Genomic DNA, 26,679 nt, shown 5'->3' on the forward strand with positions numbered 1-26,679 from the left:
ACAAAAACAAACAAACAAAAAGAAGAAAATGTAGCAACAAGGCCTTATGTTTTAAAGGTAATAATCTCACAGTTTAGACAGTATTTTATAGAATCTTTATTCCAGACTTCTACTGTTCACCGAAATCTTGTGATGTGTGTGTGACCTACGTTTACAACCCAGTGTAAATTACACAATCTCTTTATTGCTGTTTTATCACGGGTCAACACTCCATCAGAGCAAAAGCACTGCCTCCAGCCTTCTGCATTATTATCATTATTCATTAGTACTAATTTTCCTGAGACAGAGTATGTAGAGCGAGCTGTGTTTGAACTTGAATCCTCCTGCCTCAGCTCCTTGAATGCCAAGATCGCAGGTCTGAGAAGTTATGCCCAGCAAATCTTTTTAACTAATTAAAGTACCACGTTGGGTTTTTATACAGGTATGTATTGCATGTTGAGAATATTTTCTGCATCCCACTCTCACCCGTTCACTCTCATTGTTTCCCTCAGATTCTCTATTTTTATTCACACACCAAACACACACACACACACACACACACACAATTTCATGTATCTATATTAAATCTAGGAACTACAAATTAAACAATTCGTTTCAGGGTCTGGTTTAATCCACTTAATACAATCATCTCCAGTTGCAGGCAGCTTCTTTGAAGTGGCTTGGCTTCATTCTTCTTTATGGCTTAAAAATTGCGCTGTGTATATATGCCCCATTTCTCTTATCTATTCCTTATCCGTGGTTTCACAGCTCAGTCATTATGAATAGTGCTGCAATAAACATTGCTGTGCAAGTGTCTGTGAAATGTTGACTTGGAGTCCTTGGGTAAATGTAGTTGGGCCATATGGAAGATATATTTGGAGAAATCCACATACTGACTTCCACAAGGACTGGACCAATTTACATTTCCATCAGCAATGTACACCCTCGCCAGCATTTTTGATACCTTCTTTTCCTGTCCCATCCCTGCATCTTGCTTGTTTGTGTGTGCATTTGCATGTGAACTCACCCTTGGAGGCATATGGGAAGGCCAGAGGCTAACATCAAACTGTCTGACTCATTCATTTCTCAACCTTTAAAAGCTATTTTTCAGTCAAGGTCTCTCTGTGAACCTACAGATCATTGTCTTGGATAGGCTGGCTGGACAGTGAGCACATATCTTCCTGTGTCCATGTCACTCCAGGTGCACTCTGGGATAGACTGCTGAACTCAGATTCTTCTGCTTGCATGTGAACACTTTACCTACTGAGCCATCTCCCCAAACTCATTAGTATTTTCCTAGTGACTGCCCTTTTGACTGAGGTGAGACAGAATCTCAACATAGCTTTAATCTGGATTTCTCTCATGGCTAGTGCTTTCTTCATGTTTATTGGCCACTTGCATGTCATCTTTGATGCAAAAAAAATACACCTTGGAGAAAAGACAGCCTCCCTTCCATCTCCATGCTGGGATTTTATCTGGTTTAGCTTGCACAGGTCTTATGAATGGTATCATAACCACTGGGATTTCATGTGAAACTGTCACACTGTATCTGGAAGATACTGTTTCCTTGTAAGTCATCATCATCTCTGGCTCTTAAAATCTGTCTGCTTTCTCTTCTGTAACAATCACCGAGCCTCGGGAAGAGGGTGTGTGTGATACACATCTCATGAAAGGCAGAACATACTGCCATCTTTCATTCTCTGTACCCTGACCAGTTGTGGGTCTTTGTGTTAATTACCAAGTATTGTGGAATCAAGCTTCTCTGGTGAGCATTGAGAGATGCAATAATCTATGGGTACACTGATAAGTCATTAGGAGTCACTTTAATACTGTGTCCATTTAGTAGCTCCCCTAGGGACTACGACCTGTCTAGCAACAGATTCTTATTCCAGATGATGGTACCAGATATAAATTTCATGTTATGGGTTTTAAATCCAAACAGATGGTTGGTTATTCCCATGACATTTGTGCCATTATTACACAGTGGGCATGCCTTGCTAGGCTGTTTGTTACTCTACCTCTCAGAATTCACAAGTGGATAAGGTTGATGATCACTTTTCTAGCAGTTGGTATAGCATGTTCCAACACTATGAAGGACAGTCAGTATGGATGAAATTTCCAAGTCAGTGCCAGCTTGATTTCTCCATATTCTATGACTCAAGAATGTGGTATTTTTGGCAATATAATCTTACTACCAAGCTCTTGAGGGCAACCAAGAGCATTTTCAATAGTCTGTACTGTTTAGGGGGTGGGTGTCTATGGGATCTCACTGGCCAACAACTCCAAAAGAGGTAGTACTGGGCTTTTTATTTGTTAGCCCATGATATACAGTGGGAATACCACTGTTCTGTTGTATGTAAAATGCATTTAAACTATTTTTATATATGTATGTATATATTTTAGGGAGTATCTACAGCAGTAGGTTTCCATAGGATCTTTGGAAAAGTCTCTAGTGTTATCCTTCTCTGTATTGTCTCCTTTACCCCGTTCTCCTATCCGTCCCCAGTTTAACCTCTCCTGTTCTATGATCTCTCTTTAAGTCCTTATACCACTGATTTCTATCTCCTCTCCCTCGAAAAACATCCCTCATCCCTCATGATCCCATATTAACTTACTAACCTCTGTGAGTATTACAAATGAAACTTATCTGAAAGCTCAAAGCCAACATCTACAAATGAGAGGACCCAGGCGATACTTGTCTTCCTGGGCCTGGGGGGAATTCCTGTTATCATCTCCATCCATTTATCTATAAATTTCATAATTTTATTTTCTTTAATACCCGGATATATGCTCTATTGTGTAAATGGACCACATTCTTATTATCCATTTATCACGTGATGGACATCTAGGCTAGTTTCCTTTTTTGGTTATTGTGACTACAGCAGCAAAGAACATGGATGAGCAGCTATCGCTGGGGTAGGATATACAGTATCTGCATAAGAAACAGAGAGTTCACAAAAGATGAAATACATTCTTAAAAATATTCAATATTATTATCCATCAGGAAAATACAGACAAAAATTTCTTCAAAATTTCAATTTAGTCTAGTTAGAATGGCTAAGTAAAAACAAAAACCAACCCAAACAAAAAGAAATGATGACAAATGCTGACATGAATGTTGTGCAATGAGAACATTTATTCACTGCTACTGGGAGTGCAAATTAGTGCAGCCAGTATGGAAATCAGTGTGGAGTTTCCTCAGAAAGTTAGAAATAGAACTACTACCTGATATTAGGGTTTTTTCCATCTTATGAAAATATTTCTCTTTAATATTTTATTATCATAACTTATTTTACATTTGAATAGATGTTTTTCTTCCTGAGAGCTCTAATGACTTAATAGGCATGCTTGGAAATTTACTCTCCATTTCCATTGCCATATTTTGTAGCAGAAACAGTGAAAGCAAGTTTTTTTGGATTGATTATATTTATTCATTTATTTTATATCCTAACCCCAGTTTCCCCTCCCTCCTCTCCTCCCATTCCTTTCCCCACTCCCCATCTACTCCTCCTCTGTTTCTGTTCAGAAAGGGGCAGGCCTCCTGCAGATGTGAACAAAGCATCACATATCAAGTTGAGGTAGGACTAAGCTCCACCCCTTGCATTAAGGCTGGGAGAGGCAACCCAGTATGAGGAATAGCTTCCCAAGAGCCAGCCAAAGCATTTGGGACAGCTCGGGCTCCTACTGTTAGGAGTCTCACAAGTAGACCAAACTACCAACTTTACCTCTATGTAAAGGGCCTAGGTTGGTTCCATGCAGGCTCCCTAGCTGTTCAGACTCTGTGAGCTCCTATGAGCCCAGGCTAATTGTTTCTGTGGGTTCCCTTGTGATGACTTTGATACCCCTGGCTTCTTCCTTCTCTTCTACAGGATTCCCTAAGCTTGGTCCAGTGCTAAGCTGTGTGTCTCTACATTTGTTTCCACCAGTTACCTGCTGAAGGTTCTCTGATGACGAATGGGGTAGTCCCCAGTCTGAGATGGCCAGTTCAGGCTACATATCCACTACTGCTAGGAGTCTTGGGTGGGGTCATCTACAAGAAAGCATGTTTTTAAGAAAAAATGCATATACACTGACCACAGATTTTGCCAAAGGAAAGGTACAAAATGTCACACAAAGAACCAAACAAGACACTTAACAAAGACAACTCAAGAGCAAAACTTTTGGCCCACAGAAGAGTAGCTGGGAGTTACCAGCCTGGTGGAAGAGGCCTGCTGTGGGGTCTCAGGCACCACAGTAGTCCTGCTCATGCAGCAGCTGCAGAGAGACTCTCTGAGTGGGGAAGGACTTCAGCTCAGACTCAAGTAGTTTTGAGAGGCTCATAGGGTTCCTACTATGTTAGCTCATATCAACTTTAATCTTTATTAAGGAAATAATAAATAGTTTGGTGGCAACTTGATCTTCACTGAGATATATTTCATAATGTACATCTAGTACAATGTCTTTGGGATGGTACACCTATAAATTTGATTAAGGTCAACATGTAGGAACTGTATTGAAACATGTAGGACTTGAGATAGGAGATTTTATGTGACTAAAAAGTAAATACAAATTTTACATACTCTGGTTGGTGCATCAAAATATATCCTTATTAATAACTGGATAATTAAACTGGTGGCTTGCAAAGTACCAGCATCTTCTGAAAACACATTAGAAAACAACAGACCCAAGAGCAAGTGTATTGAGGCTTCTTTCTGCAAAGGTTTCTCATTAGTAAAAATCATTTTAATGATTCCTAAAGACACATATTTATCATTGTCAAACTCTATTTATGAAGCCCTACATTAAAGACAACTTCAAACTTTATAAATTTAAACTCACACTAAAGAATACAGTAAAGAGAAAATATTTTCAGTAAGGGCTATTTCAGTAAAAGGATTACAAAACGTTTGGTAACTTGAGATGCTAGTTTGGAACGTATGCTACTAGTTCAAATGTGCAAGCTCCAACTCAACAAATGTTTAAAATATTTGAGTTTCATAACAGTGCCAAAATAAATCACATCTTTTCTAGAGATGACATATTTAGCTAAGCATGGGCAATATAAATCTTTCAACCATTTCAGGTATTTGTTTAAAAACCCCAGAAACCACATGTACTTCCAATAAAACATGCACAAAATGCTGAACTCACTGGAGCCTAACAACTGACTTAACAAACCAATTTTAAAGAGGCAAATGTGCTTTTGTGTGTATCTGTGGTTATCTGTGCAATATGCAAATACGGAGGCTAGCTGTGAAGGAGCTACCAAGAACACATTATTTTATGTGAAAAGTCAGTGCACCGTTCAAACCACATGTAAGATGACTGAGCACCTGTCACAGTTATTTCATCACATAATGCCTTGTGTGTGATCACCATTTTAAGGTGGAAACTTCCAGAAGTTATCATAATCTCTAAAAACAGTATACAAGTGGATTCCTATGTAACACTTTTCATATTAAAGTTACAAATCATTTTTAAAATCTGTTTTTTATGTGTTTGTGTGAAATAAACACACTCCATTAGTAAGTGACCCAATAAGAAGTTTCTTCATTTATTTGGATAATGAAATACACAAAATAGAAGCTTAAAATACTCATTTCATAAAGTACTTTTTAATATTTTAATTACCTTAAACATAATAGCTTACTTAGTAAAATTGAAGTTATTATATATTAATCATTGAGTCTGTTGTAATGCTCATGAGTTGCTTGTAACCCATTACTTTGCCTATGACTGGTTTATCAAATATGTGCATGGGAAGCAGAGTGTGCATGGAAACATATTCTACCATTTTATAATGCTGCAGTGTTTGGTGTCTGGCAACAGATAAAATTAAAAACAGTTCAGAATAACTCCTGCCTACAAAGTACATGCAGAGATGACAATAATGTAAAGGGATTTATGTGTGTAATCATGTTGAACTACACAGGAAGATATCTATCATCTATCTATGTACCTATGGATCTATTTATCCTTATACTACTAGAGAATTCCTGTATATGTGTAAAGAGAAAATGGAACAATAGCGGCAGAGATTACAGAAGTTAAAAATGTATGTTTCAAGACATCATTTCTAATTGCTGCCCTGTTAATTTATTTTTTATTTGTGGCTGTGTGTGCACATACTTGAATTGTACATGTCTTGTGTGCATACAGGCGCTTATGAAGATCGGAGGGTATTGGATCCCTCAGACTGGAGTTATAAGAATTTATAAGGCACCTGACCCGGGTTCTGGGGATCAACCTTGGGTTTTGTACAAGAGCAGTAAGTGACTTGACCACTAAAATATCTTTCTAGTGGCAGACATTGAAATCTTTGCTATGCTCCAGTGGATAGTCCTATGTGAATAGTTACATGGACAGCACAAATTGAGGTTGCTGGGTTATTAAATTAAAAAGAAAAAAGGATCCAAACTTGGTGTAGGTAGTGATGTAGGGAAGAATATCTGGGAGGAGTTAGGGGTAAATATGATTAAAATATATTATAGGAAATGATCAAAGTATTAATAAATAATTGAAAAAATAAAAGTATTTACTTTTTCTTACAGATAGGCTGAGAGATCTATAATTTGATGGAGGTTGGTTAGTTCTAAGGCCTCAGTCCTCTGGAAGTTCCAAGAGGACCTTCATTTGTTTCCTCATCACAATCAATGTAATATCACCATAAAACAATAGGCCCAACACTAAAATCTGTATAATAGTTGTCATGTGGCTGTTGCTAGAGTAAAAAAAAAGTGAAATAATGATTTTGCAGATCAAGTGCTATGACCAATAGTAGTCTTTTCTTTAAAGACTTGCTGAGTTTTTAAGAAGGGAGCTGCCAGGCTATAGGAACAGACTTGGTGATGCTTAATGTCAGACTCCGGGGGAACACTGCAGACTGGAGTTCTCAATAGTTGTGCTGCTTCTTAGTAAGTGGCAGGCAACTTGGTCGTCAGTGGTTCCTCCTCCATACAAAGCCAAAGATGAAGAGTGAGAGATAAAGACAGAAGCAGCCTGGGCTGCTTCTGAATGCTTTGGGACACCTGTACGCAACAACAGAGGGTATCAGAACTGTTCTATGAGTTTCCTTTTGTAATACCTGGCTCTGTGCAACTGTTCAGGAACCAGTTGCTCTAAGTGATGTCTGGACGTTGTAAAATGTTTCTATTTCCCCATGTGTGTTCTAAGACTGCAGAGTAAATAACTTAAGGAAAGTGTCTGTTTCTCAAGACCATACTGAAAATTCAGCTTTACCTGTGACTGCGTTCAGAGCAGTCAGGAATGGATGCTCTCTTTACTTACCTAAGCACCCCGAGTAACTTATGAGATGCTGTGTCTTCACACAGGGTGCTGTTATAGAGCCCAAGCCAGCGACTGAAGCACTATCTTCCATGTGGAAATAGTCACTGGTGTATCAGAGACTGTGATGCTCTCTGTGACCATGCAACAGACAGTTAGCTTATTTTTAATACCTGCTATCATTTATCTTCAAATTCTCATAGTTTAAAAATCACTAAGAACATGTAAATGAGTGAATTTCAAATTTGAATGCAGTGAGATGATTCTAATTATCTGTAGCTTCATTTTACAGATGTAGTAAGGAGGAAATGGGGTGTCAGTATTCTGATTCATATTTCATCTATGACAAAGGGCCTCAAAATATACTACAGAGTCAAAAGATGCATAAAGTGGATATCTTCCAACGGCATATGAAAGAATGGTTTAGTATATCATTCTGAATATATTTATCCTGAAAACAGGAAATGATAAATAATTTAGTTCATCCTTATTTATAGATGAATTAGGAACATAAGTTTCTGACCATAAAATTTTTTGTTCATTTCATCCTATTCCAGGTATGGCCTTTTAGCTACCTAATCTGTAAAACTGACAATATTCTCCATAAATATTCATAGCATCTCTGATGAGAAGGGCCTGCGCTTTGCTTTCATTATATTAAGTTATGTCTTAAATAAATTCAAAAGTGGATAACTTGAACCAAATTGCAAGGATGTTTTTTCTAAGTCCTCATATTTTGACCACATATTTTTTTGTATATTACACAATAGGGTCCCTTCCACCATACCAAAGCATTATTTAAAAATAGTAAGAATGGTAACAGGATTGATGTCATCTTGCCTTTTAGGACAGACATGCTGACTGGCACATGCTTCCCAGACTGTGAGCAGAAAGAAACTTGGCTATTTCTACAGCTTAAGTGATGCTTAGGTAATTAATTAGGCTGAACATTAAAAAATACCAAAATATATATGCATAAGTGCACATTAATGACCTTTTATTGCAAACAATGTATATTATCTATAGTGAAACAAGTGCACATTAATAACCTTTTTATTGAAAACAGTATAGATTCTCTGTAGTGAAACAAAAATCATGCCTTGGTGACTGCCATCTTAATGTACAAGTAAAGCAAATTATACATTCAGTTCATGGCACCTATACTTAATATTCTTCAATATTAAGAACAAAAGCTGTGTACATACATTGAAGGTGGGCTACATTCTCTCATGTCTGAGCTTCTTCCATCAGTTAAGAAATATACTCTATACTGAAAATGCATTTATTTGAAGTTTTGACCTAACACAGTGGATTAAGGCTTAGACAATATTTGCTTTGCTGCACTTTGATTCAGAAAGGGCCATATGCAAGGGTACGATTCTGACCGACTTCACACATTTTTATAGTACACCGGCAAAAAGAATTACTTTAAAGGCACAAATTACAAAATAGCTACAAAATAAGCTGCAACATCATATAATTGGTAAAAGCCTGCAGTTAATATATTTGGATAAATAACTGAAGTTAGCAGCAAAGTGGTTAAACATTTGTGATTTGATTTTATCTCGGCTTGGAATGTGGTTGGAGTGTCCCACTTCTAACAACTGTTTGCTAAGTTAAGGCTTTTAGTGTTTACACAGTGTTGAATGAAGCAGCCTGGCCACCAGATGTGATTGCTTGCCCCAGACTGGGTGTTTTTCAGTCAGATCACTGTCCTCACAGCCCCTGTTCCAACCTTCTTCCTCAGGACATCCACCAGCCTTTCTAACCTAAGGTGGGGCAGGGGAAAGAGAACAAGAAAAGTGCAGTTATTATCACGAATATTCTGGCTACAAACAATAGTATGTGCTTGTGACCAAGTCATCCTGGTAGTCACATTAAGAAACAAGCACTGCTGTAGGTGAGAGACACACAGAGTGCTAAGAATTTGAGGTTAAAAACAGCACACCATGAATTTTAACTCAGATCCGTGATTATGTTAGTTAGATGTTGCACAGGATATACAGACCACTCATCTGAATACATTCATATACTTGCATAAAAGTTGTGAATGATTGATCTACTATGTAAAGACAAGATGGGCTATCAGGCAAAGAGCAGCTTCAAGCAGATATCTGTAAGAGAAACACATCTTTCCATACAGACATAGGCAGACTGAGATGTGTTCACTAGCTAAATAAATGGTGCATTAGATGGTATACAGCACAACACTTGCTCACCAAATTCCTTTCTTTTTCACAGTCAGATGATTAAAATAAAGACATGAAAAATATTTAAAATTTATTTAAATCAAAAACGATCATATTTTATATACCAATCCCAGTTCCCTCTCCCTCCCATCCTCCCATTCCCCTCACAACTCCCCATCCCACCCCCCATCCCCTCCTCAGGGAGGGTGAGGCCTTCCATGGGGGATCATCAAAGTCTGTCACATGAAAGCTTTAGTGTTCTAGTAGGATGTGACTAAAATACACATGTGATTTGATACTGATACAACCAGTGCATATATATATATATTTTAAAGTTTCTACTCTGAGTAGTACAGCATAGGAGTAACTTAAATACATGCTTTTTGGTCGGGTAAAAGTGATCTTTTTAGTTGACTAAAAACCTGCTAATTAACTGACAACCACCTAAAGTTCAGGCATCCATTCTGCAGTGCTCTTTGGCTACTGTATGGAGAAAAAAAATATTCACGTAGACCAGCTAGCTTTGCTTAATACAAGGTGATGCAGTCAGAACAGTAGTTTAGTTTTTCTTTTATTTTCTTTACTAGAAGCACTCAACTAAACCTCTCTCTTGATGTCATATATAGGAAAAACCTTCTTTATAAATGAGAACTGATGGTCTTATGTTCCTCCCACAAAGACCAGCAAGCAATGGTCTCATCTGCTCCAGAGTGCCTCATTTATATGGCCCTTCACACATAAACAAAGCACAGAACCAGACACTAATGCCTATTTGAGAGTGCAGCAGGGGATGGACAAATCAAGCTGCATACAGCAGTGGACACCAGAGCACATTTATTGGATAACGGCACACAGCAAGAATCCTGCTAACAGTGATGAAGGCCACGAAACAAACACCCAGAACCTTGGAAGTTTTGCTTTTAGAAATGGAGCAATAGTCTCAGAGAGAAATGTAAATTTTACAAAAGTTTATTAGTATATATTTTAGCTGTATAATTAAATGTGGATAATGTAGAGTCACCAACAACAGTCTAGGGGTACAAATACCTGAACTAGAAAATTCATGGAAAAATCCATTGCATTCACAGATTAGCCTGCTTGAGGTGGACATTGCTGAATGATGAAGTGAACCTACCTGATAAACTCTGATGATTATGATTGATGGGAGTACATAAATCTTTTAAGATAAAGTTTTATGAACTTGAATTGTGGAAGGGGATATACCACTGCACGTTTATTGTCGAAGTTCAGTTATAACTTAAATTAACTTCTTTTGTGGCCATATTAGGATCAAATCCAGGTTCTTGAACATGCTAGGCAAGGATCACTGAATTAAAAACCAAGACCTTGAACCAACTCATAACTGATTATTCCCAGGAGAAATTTTAGTGAACTATTAATAATATTTTAAGACATTAGTAACATAAAATACTGTTTTTCAGTTAACAAAATACAACCCTAACCCATATCATTCATAATACTAAGTAGTAAGAAATGTTCCTTATAAAAATGAAAGTAAGTTCTACCATGTATTGCTGTCATTATAAATCCAGACTCAGCAGGATAGCAAATTGCTCACACAGATTTATGCTGTACTTCTTTTTGGTATTTTCTTTATATATAACCTGTTTTACTCGTCTTTCCTCTTTATACATTCAGATACTAAGGTTGGGAGGAAATGATAAAATATCATGTCTTGCCATGTCTCTACCATATTTCAACAATTAGTACATCAACCACATTTTCAGCTTATCCAGGTTGAATGGCTTATGAAAATTTGAGATCAGAAATGAGAAAAATGTCAATTATTCCATTTTGTAAGAATGCACTGACTTCTGAAACACAATGAAGCACCTATTTCTTCCTGTAGGGAATGGACTACACCTGCCAGTGAGAGGTTGTGCCAACAGGAAGGTAGGCGTGTATGTCGAACATCTCACAGGATTTGCCTGTAGGCTAGTCTTTACCATTCTATTTTTAAAAATACATGCAGCTCACTAAAATAGGCCCCAACTGTTTAGTATTAACCAATAATATATTCGTGATGGTTTCATGGGATAGGAAATGGCTATAGTGAGGACTAGGGAATTTTAAGATTTCCATATGAAGTAACCGAAGAACCTACAAAAAGTCTCATATTGGCTGTGAGACAAATGGTGATAAATCTGGACCTTCTTTCTCTATTTTTAGCTTAGAGATATTTCTGCTGACATTTATGTTACCAGAATCCTATACATTTCAGATCCCGTGGTAATGGATAATCTGTCGTAGTAGAGTCATTACACCCCTCTCCTAAGTCAAATGGTTAACATCTATTGTTTGTTTTAATGAAATTTCTATACAACTTGAAAACTAAATCTCTTCTTTGTAGTTATATAATTACATATGCACTATAATGGAATTAACTTTTCCCTAAAATTATAATCTATGAGTTATTTAACATTTTTATGTGTTTTTCTTCCATGTTTCACTATGCAAGAGTAATGCCTATGTGCCAAGAAGTCTTAAGAAATCATTTATTCATGTATTTAATGTTCATCATAACTCTATTAAAAAGATGTTGTGATCAGATGGCAGAAACAAAGGCTCCTGAGGGGAACTAGATCAGCGCTAGTGGCCTTTGGAGTTGGGATGTAATGTTGGGTTTGACTACCAAAGTCCCTCATCTTTCCAAAGTATTATGCTTAAAAAAATTACCAAGGCCTTTCTGCATTCTGTCTCAATTGCTATAGGACTGAATTACTATTATTAACTGGATAATTTATTGCAATGGGACAGAGAAAAAAGACAGAACAAATTCCTCAAAATTAGCTCACGTGGATCCAAGTAAATAGCTTGCATATAGGAGCCACTTTCCCCCTTCAGTACTAGGAATTTAGTCCAGGGCCTTACAAAAACAAGACAAATGCTCTGTAAGCGGGATACACTCCCAGATCTTTAGGCAAATGCTCTGTAAACGGGATACACCCCAGATCTTTAGGCAAACACTTTGTAAACAGGATACACCCCCAGATCTTTAGGCAAACGCTCTGTAAGCGGGATACACCCCCAGATACTTTTACTTTATTTGGGGATGGGGGTCTCGAACTCATTCTGTAAGACCAGATAGAGTAAGAAGTCTCATACTCATATTAATTAATATGTAAATTACGTTCTAAATTGGAACCCAAGCTAAGCCTGCTGGCAACATTCCAATAATCCCAAAAACTCATGAGGCTATGTTTCAAGTGGCTTCTGACATTCCCAGGAGACACAATTTCAAAGCAAACTCTGTGATCCTCTGGCTCTTACTAAAATTGTTTTTTACTATTATGACTATTTTTCTTATATTAGACATTTAAATTAGAAACAAGCTTGTTTTACATGTCAATCATGTTCCCTTTCCATCCCCTCCTCCCCTGACCCCCACCAGCTCCCTATCCCATCCCCAGGAAGGGTGAGGCCTTCCATGGGGAATCTTTAAAGTCTGTCATATCATCTGGAGCAGGGCCTAGGCCCTACCCCATGTGCCTAGGCTGAGAGACTATCACTCTGTGTAGAGTGGGCTCACGAAGTCCATTCATATACTAGGGATTAATACTGATCCACTACCAGATGCCCCATAGATTGTTCAGGCCTAACTGACACACCTGTTCAGGGTGTCTGGATCAGTCCTATGCTAGTTTCCTAGCTATCAGTTTGGGGTTCATGAGCTCCCCCTTGTTCAGGTCAGCTGTTTCTGTAGGTTTTCCAGTCTGATCTTGATCCCTTTGCTCATCATTCCTTCCTCTCTGCAACTGGATTCCAGGAGTTCAGCTCAGTGTTTAGTTGTGGGTGTCTGCTTCTGCTTCCATCAGCTACTGGATGAAGGCTCATGTTTGTCTTTTTGAGACTGGGTTACCTAACTCAAGATGCTTTTTTCTAGTTCCACCCATTTGCCTGCGTATTTCAAGATTCCATTATTTCTTTTCTGCTGAGTAGTACTCTATTGTTTAAATGTACCACATCTTCTTTATCCATTCTTCAATTTAGGGGCATCTAGGTTACTTCGAGGTTCTGGCTATTACGAATAAAGCTGCTATGAACATAGTTGAACAGATGTCCTTATTGTATGAATGGGCATCTTTTGGGTATATGCCTAAGAGTGGAGCTGGATCTTGTGGTAGACTGATTCCCATTTTCCTGAGGAATCTCCATGCTGATTTCCAAAGTGGGTGTACGAGCTGGCACTCCCACCAGCAGTGGAAGAGTGTTTGTTCCCTTTTCTCCACATCCTCTCCAGCATAAACTGTCCTTGGGGTTTTTTATTTTAACCATTCTGACAGGAGCAAGATGGCATCTCAGAGTTGTTTTGATTTGCATTTCCCTGATGGCTATGGATGTTGAACACTTTCTTAAGTGTCTTTCAGCCATTTTAGATTCCTCTACTTAGAATTCTCAATTAAGTTCTGTAATCCACTTTTTAATTGGATTATTTGGTGTTTTGGTGACTAGTTTCTTAATTTCATTGCATATTTTGGAAATCAGCCGTCTGTCAGATGTGGGTTTGGTGAATATCTTTTCCCATTCTGTGGACTGTGTTTTGTCTTGTTGACTGTGTCCTTTGCCCTGCAGAAGCTCCTCAGTTTAAGGAGATCCCATTTATTAATTGTTGATCTCAGTGTCTGTGCTACTGGTGTTATGTTCAGGAAGTGGTCTCCTGTACCAATTCGTTCAAGAGTACCTCCTACTTTCTCTTCTAAGAGGTTCAGTGTGACTGGATTTATGTTGAAGCCTTTGATCCATCTGGACTTAAGTTTTGTACATAGCGATAGATAAGGATCTATCTGCAGTCTTCTACATGACATCTAATTATAACATGGCAGGTAATTTAACACTGCAGGATTTTAGAGATTTCATTACCAATGTGATGGATTATGCAGTAAAAGACAATTATGATATTTTTATACGTATATGTGTGCCATGCTTGTGATTAGTGTATTAATACATGTAATCACATGGAAGAAACATGAGCTTATGATTCGGAAATTAGAGTCAAAAGTTCAGGAAAAAGGTGATTTAGTTACCAAAACAGATAATTTGGAATTTGATCAGAACAATCTTCGAGGCCAGCCTGGTCTACAAGACAAAAAAACAAAACAAAACATAACAAAACCAAAAAAAAGTCTGCCACACATTTGGGACCTATAAGCTGAAGATTGATACTCCAACGTTACAGAGGAACTTCGGGTGACTGTCCAGGCAGTAAGATATCTCTGTCAATCCTAGTGTTTATATATTATCCTTCTGTGGTCTTTGATGGAGTTGAAGACAGATAGTTATAATTATAGTTTTCCTTAGTTATGATAAAAGATAAGCTACATATAGGACTTTGGACTCACAAGGATGGGATGGATGATATTTTCTTTAAATCTTGCTAAATGTTAATAGACAAAAGGTTGTAACTGTGTTCTTACTTGATAACTGTTCTGTTATATATAATTTGATTATGCTAAAGTTAAGACCTTTCTTTTTGTTTAAACAGAAAAGAGGAGATGTTGGGGAAGTCCTGTGCATTTGTCAATAAAGCACTGTCTGGCCAATAGGGAATCTAGATAGGAGGGACTAGGAGTCCAGAAAGACTCTGGGTAAGAGAAACACAAGAGTTGAGATGTAATGCCATGGGGTAGGAAGCCCGGAAACTTCTCCGGTAAGAGACATACTTAGATTAACAATTATGGGGTAATTACTTAAGTCAGAGCTAGCCAGTAAAAAACAAGCAAGGCCAACAGCTTTATAATTAATATGGCCTCCTGTGTGTTTATTTGGGACTGATGCGGCTCTAGAACCAAGCTGGCGGGAAGGCTTCTCTCAAGGAAAAAGCTTCTCTTTACACCATGGCTTGCTCACACCAGCCCAGGAATAGCACTACCCACAATCAGCTGGGCCCTCCCCAATTAATTAGTAATTAAGAAAATGCCTTGCAGCCTGATCTTATGGAAGCATTTTCTCAATTGAGCTTCTCCCCTCTTAGATAGCTCTACCTTGTGACAAGCAGACATAGAGAAGATAATATATGAAGGCACAGAGATAGGAAAACTTGGTGTGTACTAAGTGCTAGTAGAACTCTAGTTTCTCAGTATGATGGACTAAGCAATGGAAGACGGAAGGGCATGAGATTAACTCATGGGTAGGTTCTATTCTAGTTTGCAACCAAAGCCACTGGAATGAATGAAAAAGTCTAGAGCAATGTTTCTCAATCTATGGGTCTCTACCCCTATAGGGGCAAATGACCTTTTCACAGGAGTCACATATCAGATATTTACATTATGATTAATAACAGTGGTTAAATTACAGTTCTAAAGTATCAACAAAGTAATTTTTATGGTTGGGGTCACCACAACATGAGGGACTGTATTTAAGGGTCACAGAATTAGGAAAGCTGAGAATCACTGCTCTAGAGGAAGAGATAAGACAAAGAGAAAAGGTGTTGGAAAGGGATAAACCAAATGAGAAGAATTTGAGAAAGAAGTCAGAGAAGTATAAGATGAACCCAAAGATTACTTGAATAAAGTGTGAGTACTTTCAGGAGGGAGTAATTAACAGGATTTGGTGATGGTTTAAAGAAAGTTGAAGTAGGCCAGCATGGTAGGTAGTGTACACCTTTAATCTCAGCACTAGGAAGGTAGAGACACTTGAATCATGAGTTCAAGACGACCTCAGTCTACATAGCCAGTTCCAGGCCAGCCAAGGCTACATATCCATACCCTGTCCTAAAACAACAAAACAACAACACACAAATACAAACAGGGTTGAAATGAAAGATGCTCATTTATTTGACGGAGGAAATGTCAACCATTTTGGTACAGTTTCTAATGGCTGTCCAAGCAGGATGAAGCATAACAGAATATTAAAAAACTGAAAAGCAAAGACAGGCTGCTATATGGAAGCTCACCCAGCAAGTAAAGAAGGCTGTAGCCACTGGGAGATGCCTTAAGTGGAAGACATGAATATATCTATGATTCATAGAAAAGAAAACCATGGAAAGAGTTTTAAAAATCTAAGGGAGAAAAATGATACTTCTTAAAGTTAGGGTGGTGTCATAGCATGATTTGTAGGATAATCTCTGAAAATAAAAGACTAGACAGGTTTTCCTTGGGGACTAACAGGAAAGACTTGAGGCGGAAACAGCTGTGGACAATTTTGTAGGTGTGGAGGAAGATAATTGTCAGAATTCATAGCAGCTAGATTCAGTTTTCCCCATGGAGTAGGAGACAGATTTCTAAGGAAAACACAGAGGGAAAATTCTGGAAATGAACAAAGAGGTTTTAATAGAATAAGTGGGGGAGATGGTCATGGCCATGTAATAGGATCATGAGGTGGGAATGATGACCCATCTCTGGGTGATTAGAGATTACAGTTTTGTAGAAGACATTGGCCATTATATTAGTATAACTTTTATTTCCCCATCAGCTCTGCATATTGTGAGTCAAAATGTGGAGGGAAAATTATGGGAGTAATTCAGATTATCACATATAGCAAGTAGGCTTAGAAAGACATGAGTATAAGGAGACAGAAGTGCCTTGGGAAGAAAGTCATTCAACTGAGAATCCATGTTGTCTAAAGAAAGCAAGTCTATGAAATCTTGTTAGTCTGGGAAAAAATGGACGGAGAAAGTAACAGGTGTCTTAATTTGTGTTGAGGTTAAAAGGCAAGAGCAGTTGAAATAGACTGGGAGAACTGTCAGAGAAGCAATGTTGCCCTCAGGATCTTTTAAATGTAGAAAATTTCTGAGTGATGACAGCATCTAGAATAGTCAAAAGAATAAGGAGTATTATCTATGTACCAAACAGTCTCAGAATGCATGCAGAAGTTAAATAGGGAGGAAGACATTAAGTCAAGTACCTGAAAGCCACATCAAGTGGTCAGTACTGATGAGGGACTCAGTTATAAGTCACTGAAGAAAAGAGAGGTTAGATAGTGAGATGCCATCAACCCAAGAAGGAAGTTTTTTTAATAGATAAAAAGAAATAAAAGTAGTAATGGGGAAGCAAAATAATTCTCTCTCTCTGCATGTATATATATATATATATATATATATATATATATATGTGTGTGTGTGTGTGTGCACTTGTTCAGGGGTGTGTGTTGGGTAGGTGAGTACATGTGTGTGTGTTTGTGCATGCATGAGGAAGCAAGTTCATCTCAGTTGTCGCTTCTTAGGAGTCATCCTTTTTTTAAAGACAGTGTCTGTCATTAGGCTCTGGGGCTTGCCAATTAGTCTAGGTTGACTGCTCATTGAGTTCCAGAGGGCTTCCTGCCTTTCTTTGCCTGACCAGAACTAGGACTAAATGCATACACCACACAGTTTATATGGATTTCGGGCTTTAAACTCAGGTTCTCATGCTTGCATAGCAAGTACTTTAAGGACCAAGCTATCCCTGCAGCCCCTGTCCTCAGATGGGGTATGGAGAAAGATTACTGGCAGTAGGCAGCTGGTAAAGACATATGTTTGGGACTTTTGCCTGTAATACCACTATTCAGAATCCTGAGGCAAGAGGACTGCCATAGATTCAAGGTTAGCCTGCACTACAGAGTGAGACTCTGTCTCAAGAAACCACACAGAATTGCACAAAAAGGCATTTTTGGTCAGTTCAAGTTTTATGTGCCATACGAGTCCCATGTATTCCATGCAGAAGTAGCTGAGAGCCACAGAGAAGTAACAATGGGATGAAGTTTTCAGATGCAGACAGAAAAGAGTCATGGTCAGAGGGGAGGGAGAGGCAAGAAAGATTGGGAGATTAAAGTGAAGAACTAAATGGAGAAAGACAACAGACAGGGCTTTTCCACTCTCCCCATGGAGAAGCTATAACACCTGAGATAAAGGAGTTCTTGTTCAGCTTGAGCCTAACCAAAACATGACTTCATATAACACCAACTCATAAAATGTACCTATGTATATATTTATAAAGACACAGTCACAGAAAGAACATATGCACGTACGCTCACAAAAGGATACACACTACTGGGATATCAAATGAGAAAGGAAGTCAGAATCTTTGCATTTGAGAGATAAGAGAAAACTCTGAAGTGAAAAGGCAGAAGTGGAATTAGGTGCGGAAGTGGGTTTAAAAATCAAGGAGAAGGAAGAAACAGGAAGACAAAAAGTAGGGAAATTTATGGAGCTGAACACTAGTGGCATGGTCATGAATTTATTCCTCATTCTGTGAGAAAAGTTGCCTTCTTTACTTTTTCTTTATTCTTTTTTTATTTTTTTATTTTTAAGTTTAAATTTAGATTAGAAACATGGTTGGTTCACAAGTCAGTTCCAGGTCCCTCTCCCTTTCCTTCCCCCAAAAAGTTGCCTTCTTATGACTTCCCTACCTGTGGCAAATCACCTAATTGATTTCCTATATAAAGTATTGTCATAATACTGGAGAATTCTCAAGTGTTCACCACGTTTTATTTTTTCCAGCTTAAAAGCTGTCTTCAGATGTCTTTATTAACGTGACTAGATGGCTCACACTATTGACTCTTTGCTGAAATGTTCATCATCATGCTTCATGTTTTAAAAACACCCTGCCTTATTTAGGCATACAGTTTGAACACTACAAAAGAAACTGCAGCTTCTGTCTCCCTAGAACTGTTATATTTATTTTTATTTAGTACAGTCATTTCCATTACTGGCTTAAATGGAGCTTAGGGGAAAAACATTTATCCATTAGCACTCCAGCCTACCTTGTGAGCAGAGCCAATCCTCCATTGTGGACACAGTTTTTGTGTATGTATATATGTGCTTTCTGGAGTGGGATGCCTCTTAAGTTGCCCAAGTTTGACTTGAACTCACGATGGGGCCTAGTATAACATCAAGCTTTCAACCTTCTAGGCTGCTGGGATTATAGGCACTCACATGGTGATGTTCAGCTGCAATGAGTATTTTTGTATCAGTTACTTACTTCTGTATTATTATAATACATTATATTATGAGCCAAAAGTCACTGTCTTGAAACAAAAGCTACTTTTAACTAAGACCATTTAAGGTGGGCAAGTGAGCAGCTCGTCTGTGAGCCTTGCCTAAAATTACTCTAGCTTGATGCTTGGTTTGCTTTACAGATAGCATTCACTCTTCCTTCTTACCCTCCATCCCCCCTTCCTTCTCTCCTCTTTGTGGTATGATATACGCCTGTGTGCTCCCATGTGTAAGTGTCTGTGGAGGTCAGGGGTTGCTGTCAGGATGCGTTCCTCGATCCCTTCTCCACTTTATTTGAGACAGGGTCTCTCATTCAAGCTGGAACTCACCATTATAATCAAGGCTAGCTGGCCAGCAAGCCCCCAAGATCCAACGTTCCACTTCCCACCCAACACTGAGATGCTAGGCATGCACAACCACAACTAGCTTTTTTCCCCCCTGAAGGTTCCCCATCAAATAAATTATTTTTATTGTGTTAATACAGCAATGCTCCACTGTATAACTAAAATATAACTGAAAAAGTTTCTTCCACAATATTATAGTCTGGGCATTTGTATATACTATCCTTATTGCCCACTATTCCAGTTGTTGGGTTTTTTCTTCTTTTCTGGTTGGTTTGTTTGAGCACTTATTCCAAACCCCTTACCCCTTTCAAATATATTATAAGCTGTAAACCAAATAATGCAGGTTACTGAATTGTTTTTAAAGCTATAAATGTGAGGACAACCCTTTTTTTTTTTACAGTTTTCTCTATAAACTCTTTTCTTTAAAAATTGAAAAGAGATGTTTTCATAAAAACATGTTTATGAACTATAAATGCCACATACTAGCCATAGCTATCATAGATGCAGTTGGTGAGGGAGCACACTATTCTTTTTGACAGCAGCAGTGGTCACAGCTCGTGGCCGTGCTTTTATTTCACTCCAGTAGTGACCTTACATGCAAGTCTTTAAGTTTATCCTTATCAGGTTTTCTTGGTAAATGAAGACCATTTTACTAGCAATGACTATCTTTGGACATCTTGAACATTTGGTATTTTTGGCTTAATTATGGAGAAAAATGTTGAAGAGGGAAGAACCAAGGATAAAAGAAAGCCTGTCAGAGACGATCTTGAAGGACGTAGGGTATATCATTATTCAGTTATATATGTTCTCCTAAAATTGTGCAATTATATTTGAATCTTGTTACAAATACATTTTGAGATACCTTGAAAATATCTATATTAGGGTTCTATTTTTCACCTTACCAACTAGCTCATAGATAACTTCCATACTGTGGCTAGACTGGTAAGGCCCAGAATATGGTAACTAGGACTGGCATGGTTCTAAGCACAGGAGTCCTCAGGGAGCAGATGAGTGAGTGACAAGGTAGGTCTACAACTACAGTAAGTACACTAGTGTAGAGTGACCCAGAAGCAGGTACTGACTTGACTAGCATGTTCTATAGTCTGTGGGCTGTGATGACATTTGGTATTTGAGGTATTTGCAAGTCGTTCCGTACTAAGGGAGATATTGTGACTAGTGTGGCTCACAGTACATAGCATCAATTTTAGTTTTAAATTTAATTTTAATGATTATTTTATTTTCAACATTCAAGATATATTCACTGAAAACTTCAGTGAAAGGAATATAACAACACTCTTACTCAAAATTAAATACTACGGAATATTACAATTTAATAATACTCTGTAATTGTGCATTTTATTTTACCAAGAAAACCATTTTATTGAACAGGTTCATAAGAAGATGGGTAGGAAGTTACAAATGAATGTATTTTATGATATATAATTTTAAGCTAAAACATTTTTGCATTTTTTGTTAGGGCTAATATTTAGCCATAATAATGGCGGAAGTATTATCTTGTGATGGGGTTATAAAAATGATGTATACATCACTTAGATTATTTAGAAATAATTTTGGCTTTCACCATTATTATGGCTCTAGAATGATTTGAGGTAATGCCTTCCCTCTACCCCATATACGTGTGTGTGTGTGTGAGTGTGTGTGTGTGTGTGTGCGCGCGTGTGTGTGTGCGCGCGTGTGTGTGAGTGTGTGTGCATGTGTGTGTGAGTGTGTGTGTGAGTGTGTGTGCATGTGTGTGTGAGTGTGTGTGCATGTGTGTGTGTGAGTGTGTGTGCATGTGTGTGTGTGCGTGTGTGTGTGCGCGTGTGTGTGCGCGTGTGTGTGCGCGTGTGTGTGTGAGTGTGTGTGCATGTGTGTGTGTGTGTGTGAGTGTGTGTGTGTGTGTGTGTGTGTGTGAGTTGTGGAGTTGGTTTTCTCCTTCTACCTTTATGTGGGCTCCAGGTTCCAGGGGTGGAACTAGGCTGTCAGGGTTATGGCAAACACCTTTAACCTGCTGAGGTAACTTGCTAGCTTGAAGCTCTTATTTCCTAAGTGGTCCTTCTCACTTGTTGCTTTGCATAGCTTTTTTTGTTTTGTTTTTGTTGTTTTTTGATTTTTTTTTTTTGAGACAGGGTTTCTCTGTATAGCTTTGTAGATCAGACTGGTCTTGAACTCACAGAGATCTGCCTGCCTCTGCCTCCTAAATGCTGGGATAAAAGGCGTGAGCCACCAACACCCTGCTAGCTTCACTTTTAGATATAAAGTAATACTGAGGCATTGCCTCCACAATGAAGCTAAATAAGAAAGTAGGATTTCTTTGAGATTAAACACATCATAGAGAAAGCAGCATATACATATTCAGCAGCACTACACTAAACATGTGACATTCCTTATTTAATCCACTAATACCCAGAGTAGTCAGGGTACCAAAAGCTGTCTACTATTTAATATATAAAATAGCATTAACTGTTTATTTTTGTTGTTTTTGAGACAAGGTCTCACTATGCAGCCCTATCTATGTTGACCAAGTTGGCTTCAAACTCAGAGATCTACCTGCCCCTCTCCTGAGTGCTGGGATTAAGGCGAATATCACCACAACTGACTAATATTAAATGTTTTTATCCAAACTTAAAAAATAGAGCCTCAGCAATAAATCATAAGATAAATTACTATTTAGATGAGCAATAAACACAATATTAGACACATAAGAATAGAAGCTGGGGGAGGATTAAAGCTCTACCTGCATTTATCTAGTATATCTAGAATAACTGAATTTTAAGCTTTGGATCTCAGAACAGAAACTTCTTGTGATTTACCCAGGAATGAATTTTATAATTGAGTTTTCTAGATTGCTTACTACTCTTGGAAGTAGATTGCTAGTTAGTCTATGGAAGCAGTTGTGTAGTGCATGATACCATTAGGAAAGTATTTAATGGCAGATAATAGAGTTTATTTTGTTTAGGATCCTAACTTAATATCAAAAAGTGACTGAGATTATAGAATGAATTAATTAATATCAGGGACATTCACTGGGCTCTTTTATTTTGTCTATCACAGGATATCTGAACCTTACTTAAGATTCCCATGAAAACCTACCACTAGTAACAAGCCGATGAAGTTCCTCCAGGGGAGGGGCAGTGTGTGTATATTCTGTTCATTTCATACTTGTTTGGCAGAACAGGCTTTCAAGATTCATTTTGGTATTATTCATGAATAATTATTATGTTTACACACATGCAGGGACTAAGAATTACTTTTACTTACTTTCTAAATTCTAATGTCACACATTGTAATTTTGATAATGAGCGCTTAAGTTGGCTTTAAAGTAAAAGATAGGAAACCATCTGATAGGCATGTTAGCATATCTTAGTAGTTGGAAGGCTGAGGCAGGAGAATTTCAAGTTCTAGGACAGTCTTGTCCACATGACTTGGTCCTTTCTGAGCAACAAACAATAAACACAGAGCAAAGTCAACCACTAAATTCAAAGACATGTAGCAAATATTTTAAATAGTGAAAGCCTTTAAGAATGCCATCAAGTGACAGAACAGTCATTCAAAAGCACACAGGGTGGCAGGAAGGAAGTTAGATGAAGCTTTACCAAGAGCTGAGCCAAGGGGGGGGGTCTTTTTGTATCAGTAAGAATGTAGCTAATGTTATAACAATGATGTACAGATGCTAAAAACCAGTTCTGTTTAATGCCAGATTTACTCAGAGATAGAGAAAGAGGAAAGATGGAGGAGGAAGAGACAGAGGGGGAAGCATTCTTTTTAAGATACATTAGAGTTGAGGGGGTGGGTGTAGAATAGGGAGAAGAGGGAATCATAGGATCGAATACAGATCAGGCACCAGAGCGACCTCGAGTGATCTAAAGGGATAACACCAACTGGCAAGCTAAGCAATAGTGGAGAGACCACCTCGAATGCCCATTCCTGATAATGAACTTGATGTCTATAACCATCCGGAGCCTTCATCCTGTGACTGATGGAAGCAGAGGCAAACACACAATTAATCACTGAACTGAACCCAAGGAACCCAGTAACAGAGAGAGAGGAGTGATGAGCAAATTGGCAAAGAATGAGCTGGCAAAACCAGCAGAGACAGCTGATCTGAACAGGGGAGAGCTCTTGGACCCCAACTGACAGTGGGGAGGCCAGCATGGGACTGATCTGGACCCCCCAAATGTGAGTGTCAGTGAGAAGGCCTGGGCAACCTATGGGGCCCTGAGCTGTGGATCAGTGTCTATCCCTGGTATACAAACAGTCTTCGTGTGCCTATAACACAAAGAGGAATGCTCTCTCAGCCTGGACTCTTAGGGGAGTGCCTGGACCCTACCCAGAGTAAAATGACAGACTCTAGATATCCCCTATGTGGAAGGATTTGGCAATAGGGTGGGAGGCGGGGGGGGAAGGGGAATGCGGGAGGAGGGGAGGGAGAGGGAACTGGGATTGACATGTAAAACAAGCAATTTAAAATTAAAATAAAAAATGATAAAAAACAGGCAAGCATAAGACAGTAGGAGAAAGACACTAGGAAAAACAAACTGACAATAATGAACTATTTCGTTACCTTTTTTTTATTTCTAAGAAACAAGGTATGTCACTGTTGATTTTTAAAAAGGGATGTTGATTTGTTCCCTTTTTTCTCTTGCCTTATCCTAGCTTTTGTGTTTTACTTCTGCAGTCAAGTTTCTGGGATGACCCACATGGACATCTGTATAAGGTACAACTGACAGCACATAGAAAACTTCTAATTCTTTATAAATTCATGTGCAGGTGTATAAGTGTATGTGTGAGTGTTTGTGTGTGTGCATGTGTGTTTGCCTGTGTGGGGGCATGTGTTTACATATATGTGGAGGATTGAAGATGCTATGAAGTAAAATCTTCCTCAACCATTCTATACACTGAGTCAGGGTCTCTCACTGGAACACGGAGCTCCCAGGTTCTGGTAGTTTTACTAGTCAGCCATTATGTCATTTATGCAGGCACTTGGGATCTGAAATCTGATCCTCATGCTCTTGTGTGGCAAGCCCTTTTTACTCACTGAGATGTTTCTCCAGATGAAAAGCCTTTTATAGTCTGAAATGAACTATTTGTTCATTGTACCTGTGTTATTTAAAACATCACAGCTTCATTGTATTCAAAATATTTTTGTTAAAAATGCTTATTATATCACTCTTATGATCTAGTCCATGGAGAATTGACCCTTGGCTTCAAGGGATGTATATAGTAAATAGAATGAAGAAAAAGCCTATTCATTATAGTTTGAAATATTTACAGACACTGATGCTTTCTGGAAGTTTAAAAAATCCATGTCACTAGACTTAAGTATTCAGTTAAGTTCTAATCTTTTTATATGAAGAGACCATTTTTTTCTAAAACACCAAAATTTAGTTAAGTAGAATAACTACAACAAGGCAGATGGTTCTGAAATGTTAAGGCACATACTTAATATTGCAATAACACATATAAAAGGAAAAAGTTATAAAGGTTTATAATGTGTGTGCTGAAAATAGATTAACTTTTCAGTTTCATTATCTCAAAATAGTGGTTATCCCAAGCACATACTATACATGTGTGTGCACAAGGGTGTGTGCACACACATGAACTTTATAAAGAAAGAATTGTGGAAACATATAACCACTAGTATTTCTGAGTTTTCTTTCTTTCTTTCTTTCTTTTTTCTTTTTTCTTTTTTTTTGGTTTTATGAGACAGGGTTTCTCTGTATTATTTTGGAGGCTGTTGGTCCAGCCTAGCCTCGAACTCACAGAGATCTGCCTGCCTCTGCCTCCTGAGTGCTGGGATTAAAGGCGTGCGCCACCACTGCCCGGCTATTTCTGAGTTTTCTAAGTTCAATTCCCTCACGATTTCTGATTTTTACATGCCACTTGTATGTAATTTTCATTCTTTAATATCCATTCACTTCACTGTTAATACTTTTTGAGCACCATAGGTGACTTGAAATTAAATCAAATACATTGTTCTTTTATGCATTAAAGTGTTAGTAATAAGGATTAATGGCTTTGCTTTCAGTATCTAGATTATTCTTTGGTAGTCAGTGGCATTGGGATGTATTAACTCTTTCATGCTAAGACACTATTTACTAAACTTTGTGAGAATGAGAACCTTAACTGTAAAATACACTAATGCTCACATCCATCCAATGGAAGATTTATTCATAGAGATGTATTTTTTTTCCTTTTGACTTCTTTGAGACATATCACAGGTACCAGTAACAATACAAAGATCTTTATATTCTAGAAACTCCCTTCATGTTGGCAACAAAGATAATAAACCCTCATATATTTACAATCATTATGATTTACAGAATGTTCCAGGGCATGTTTAAAAATCATTCTTAACTATGTGCATGTGAATGCTGTGCCTACGGAAGCCAGAGGCAATGATTCCCTTGAACCTGGACTTAAAAGTTAGAGGTGGTGGTGAGTTCCCTGCTGTGGGTGGTAGCACACAGACTCAGGACCTCAGAATGAACAGTTTACATTCTTAACCGTTGAGCCATCTCTTCAGCTCCGGAGAAAGGACATTTTATAAAGGCATTGCAAACTATTGTTATTGGTTTTTTTTTTTTTTTGAGACAGGCTCTCACTCATTATTCAGGCTGACCTCGAATTCACACATCTTCAAGCCTCTGCTACCCCAGTGCTGGGATTAAAGGTGTGCACTACCAGACCTGGAAAAAATATTCTCTTACCTTAACAAGAATAATTCTTAAGTAAGTACAAAGAGGGTTCTTTGACCTTGCCTCCCGATGGAAATGCTTAGGGATTTTCCAATACTTTATAAAATATAAGGCATGAAAACTGTAATTAATTGTTATTTTTCCTTAGGTTAGTTCAGGTGTAGCCAATATGGAATGTCTGCCTCTTTAAGCATGTGTTTTGTTTCCTAAATGAAGAAATGATGTCTTGAGTGAGTCACCTACAAATCTCTGCTAACATCCCATTTGTGTTCTATGCC

At 38.1% G+C, this 26,679-nt stretch overlaps 1 protein-coding gene across 9 annotated transcripts in view; it reads right to left on the reverse strand.

Moving 5' to 3' along the window:
- Positions 1-8,222: 8,222 nt before the first annotated feature.
- Mipol1 (mirror-image polydactyly 1) overlaps positions 8,223-26,679 on the reverse strand; it is a 258,732-nt gene continuing 240,275 nt past the window's right edge. For all 9 annotated transcript variants that reach the window (XM_013120827.3, XM_040743048.1, XM_040743050.1 and 6 more), the window contains one exon: positions 8,223-9,011. In XM_013120827.3, coding sequence (XP_012976281.3) covers positions 8,945-9,011 — 67 coding nt within the window. In that variant the 3' untranslated portion in view covers positions 8,223-8,944. The remainder of the gene's footprint in view (positions 9,012-26,679) is intronic.

The sequence above is a fragment of the Mesocricetus auratus genome, unplaced genomic scaffold (genome assembly GCF_017639785.1).
Source record: "Mesocricetus auratus isolate SY011 unplaced genomic scaffold, BCM_Maur_2.0 Super-Scaffold_15014, whole genome shotgun sequence".
Lineage (NCBI taxonomy): Eukaryota > Metazoa > Chordata > Mammalia > Rodentia > Cricetidae > Mesocricetus > Mesocricetus auratus.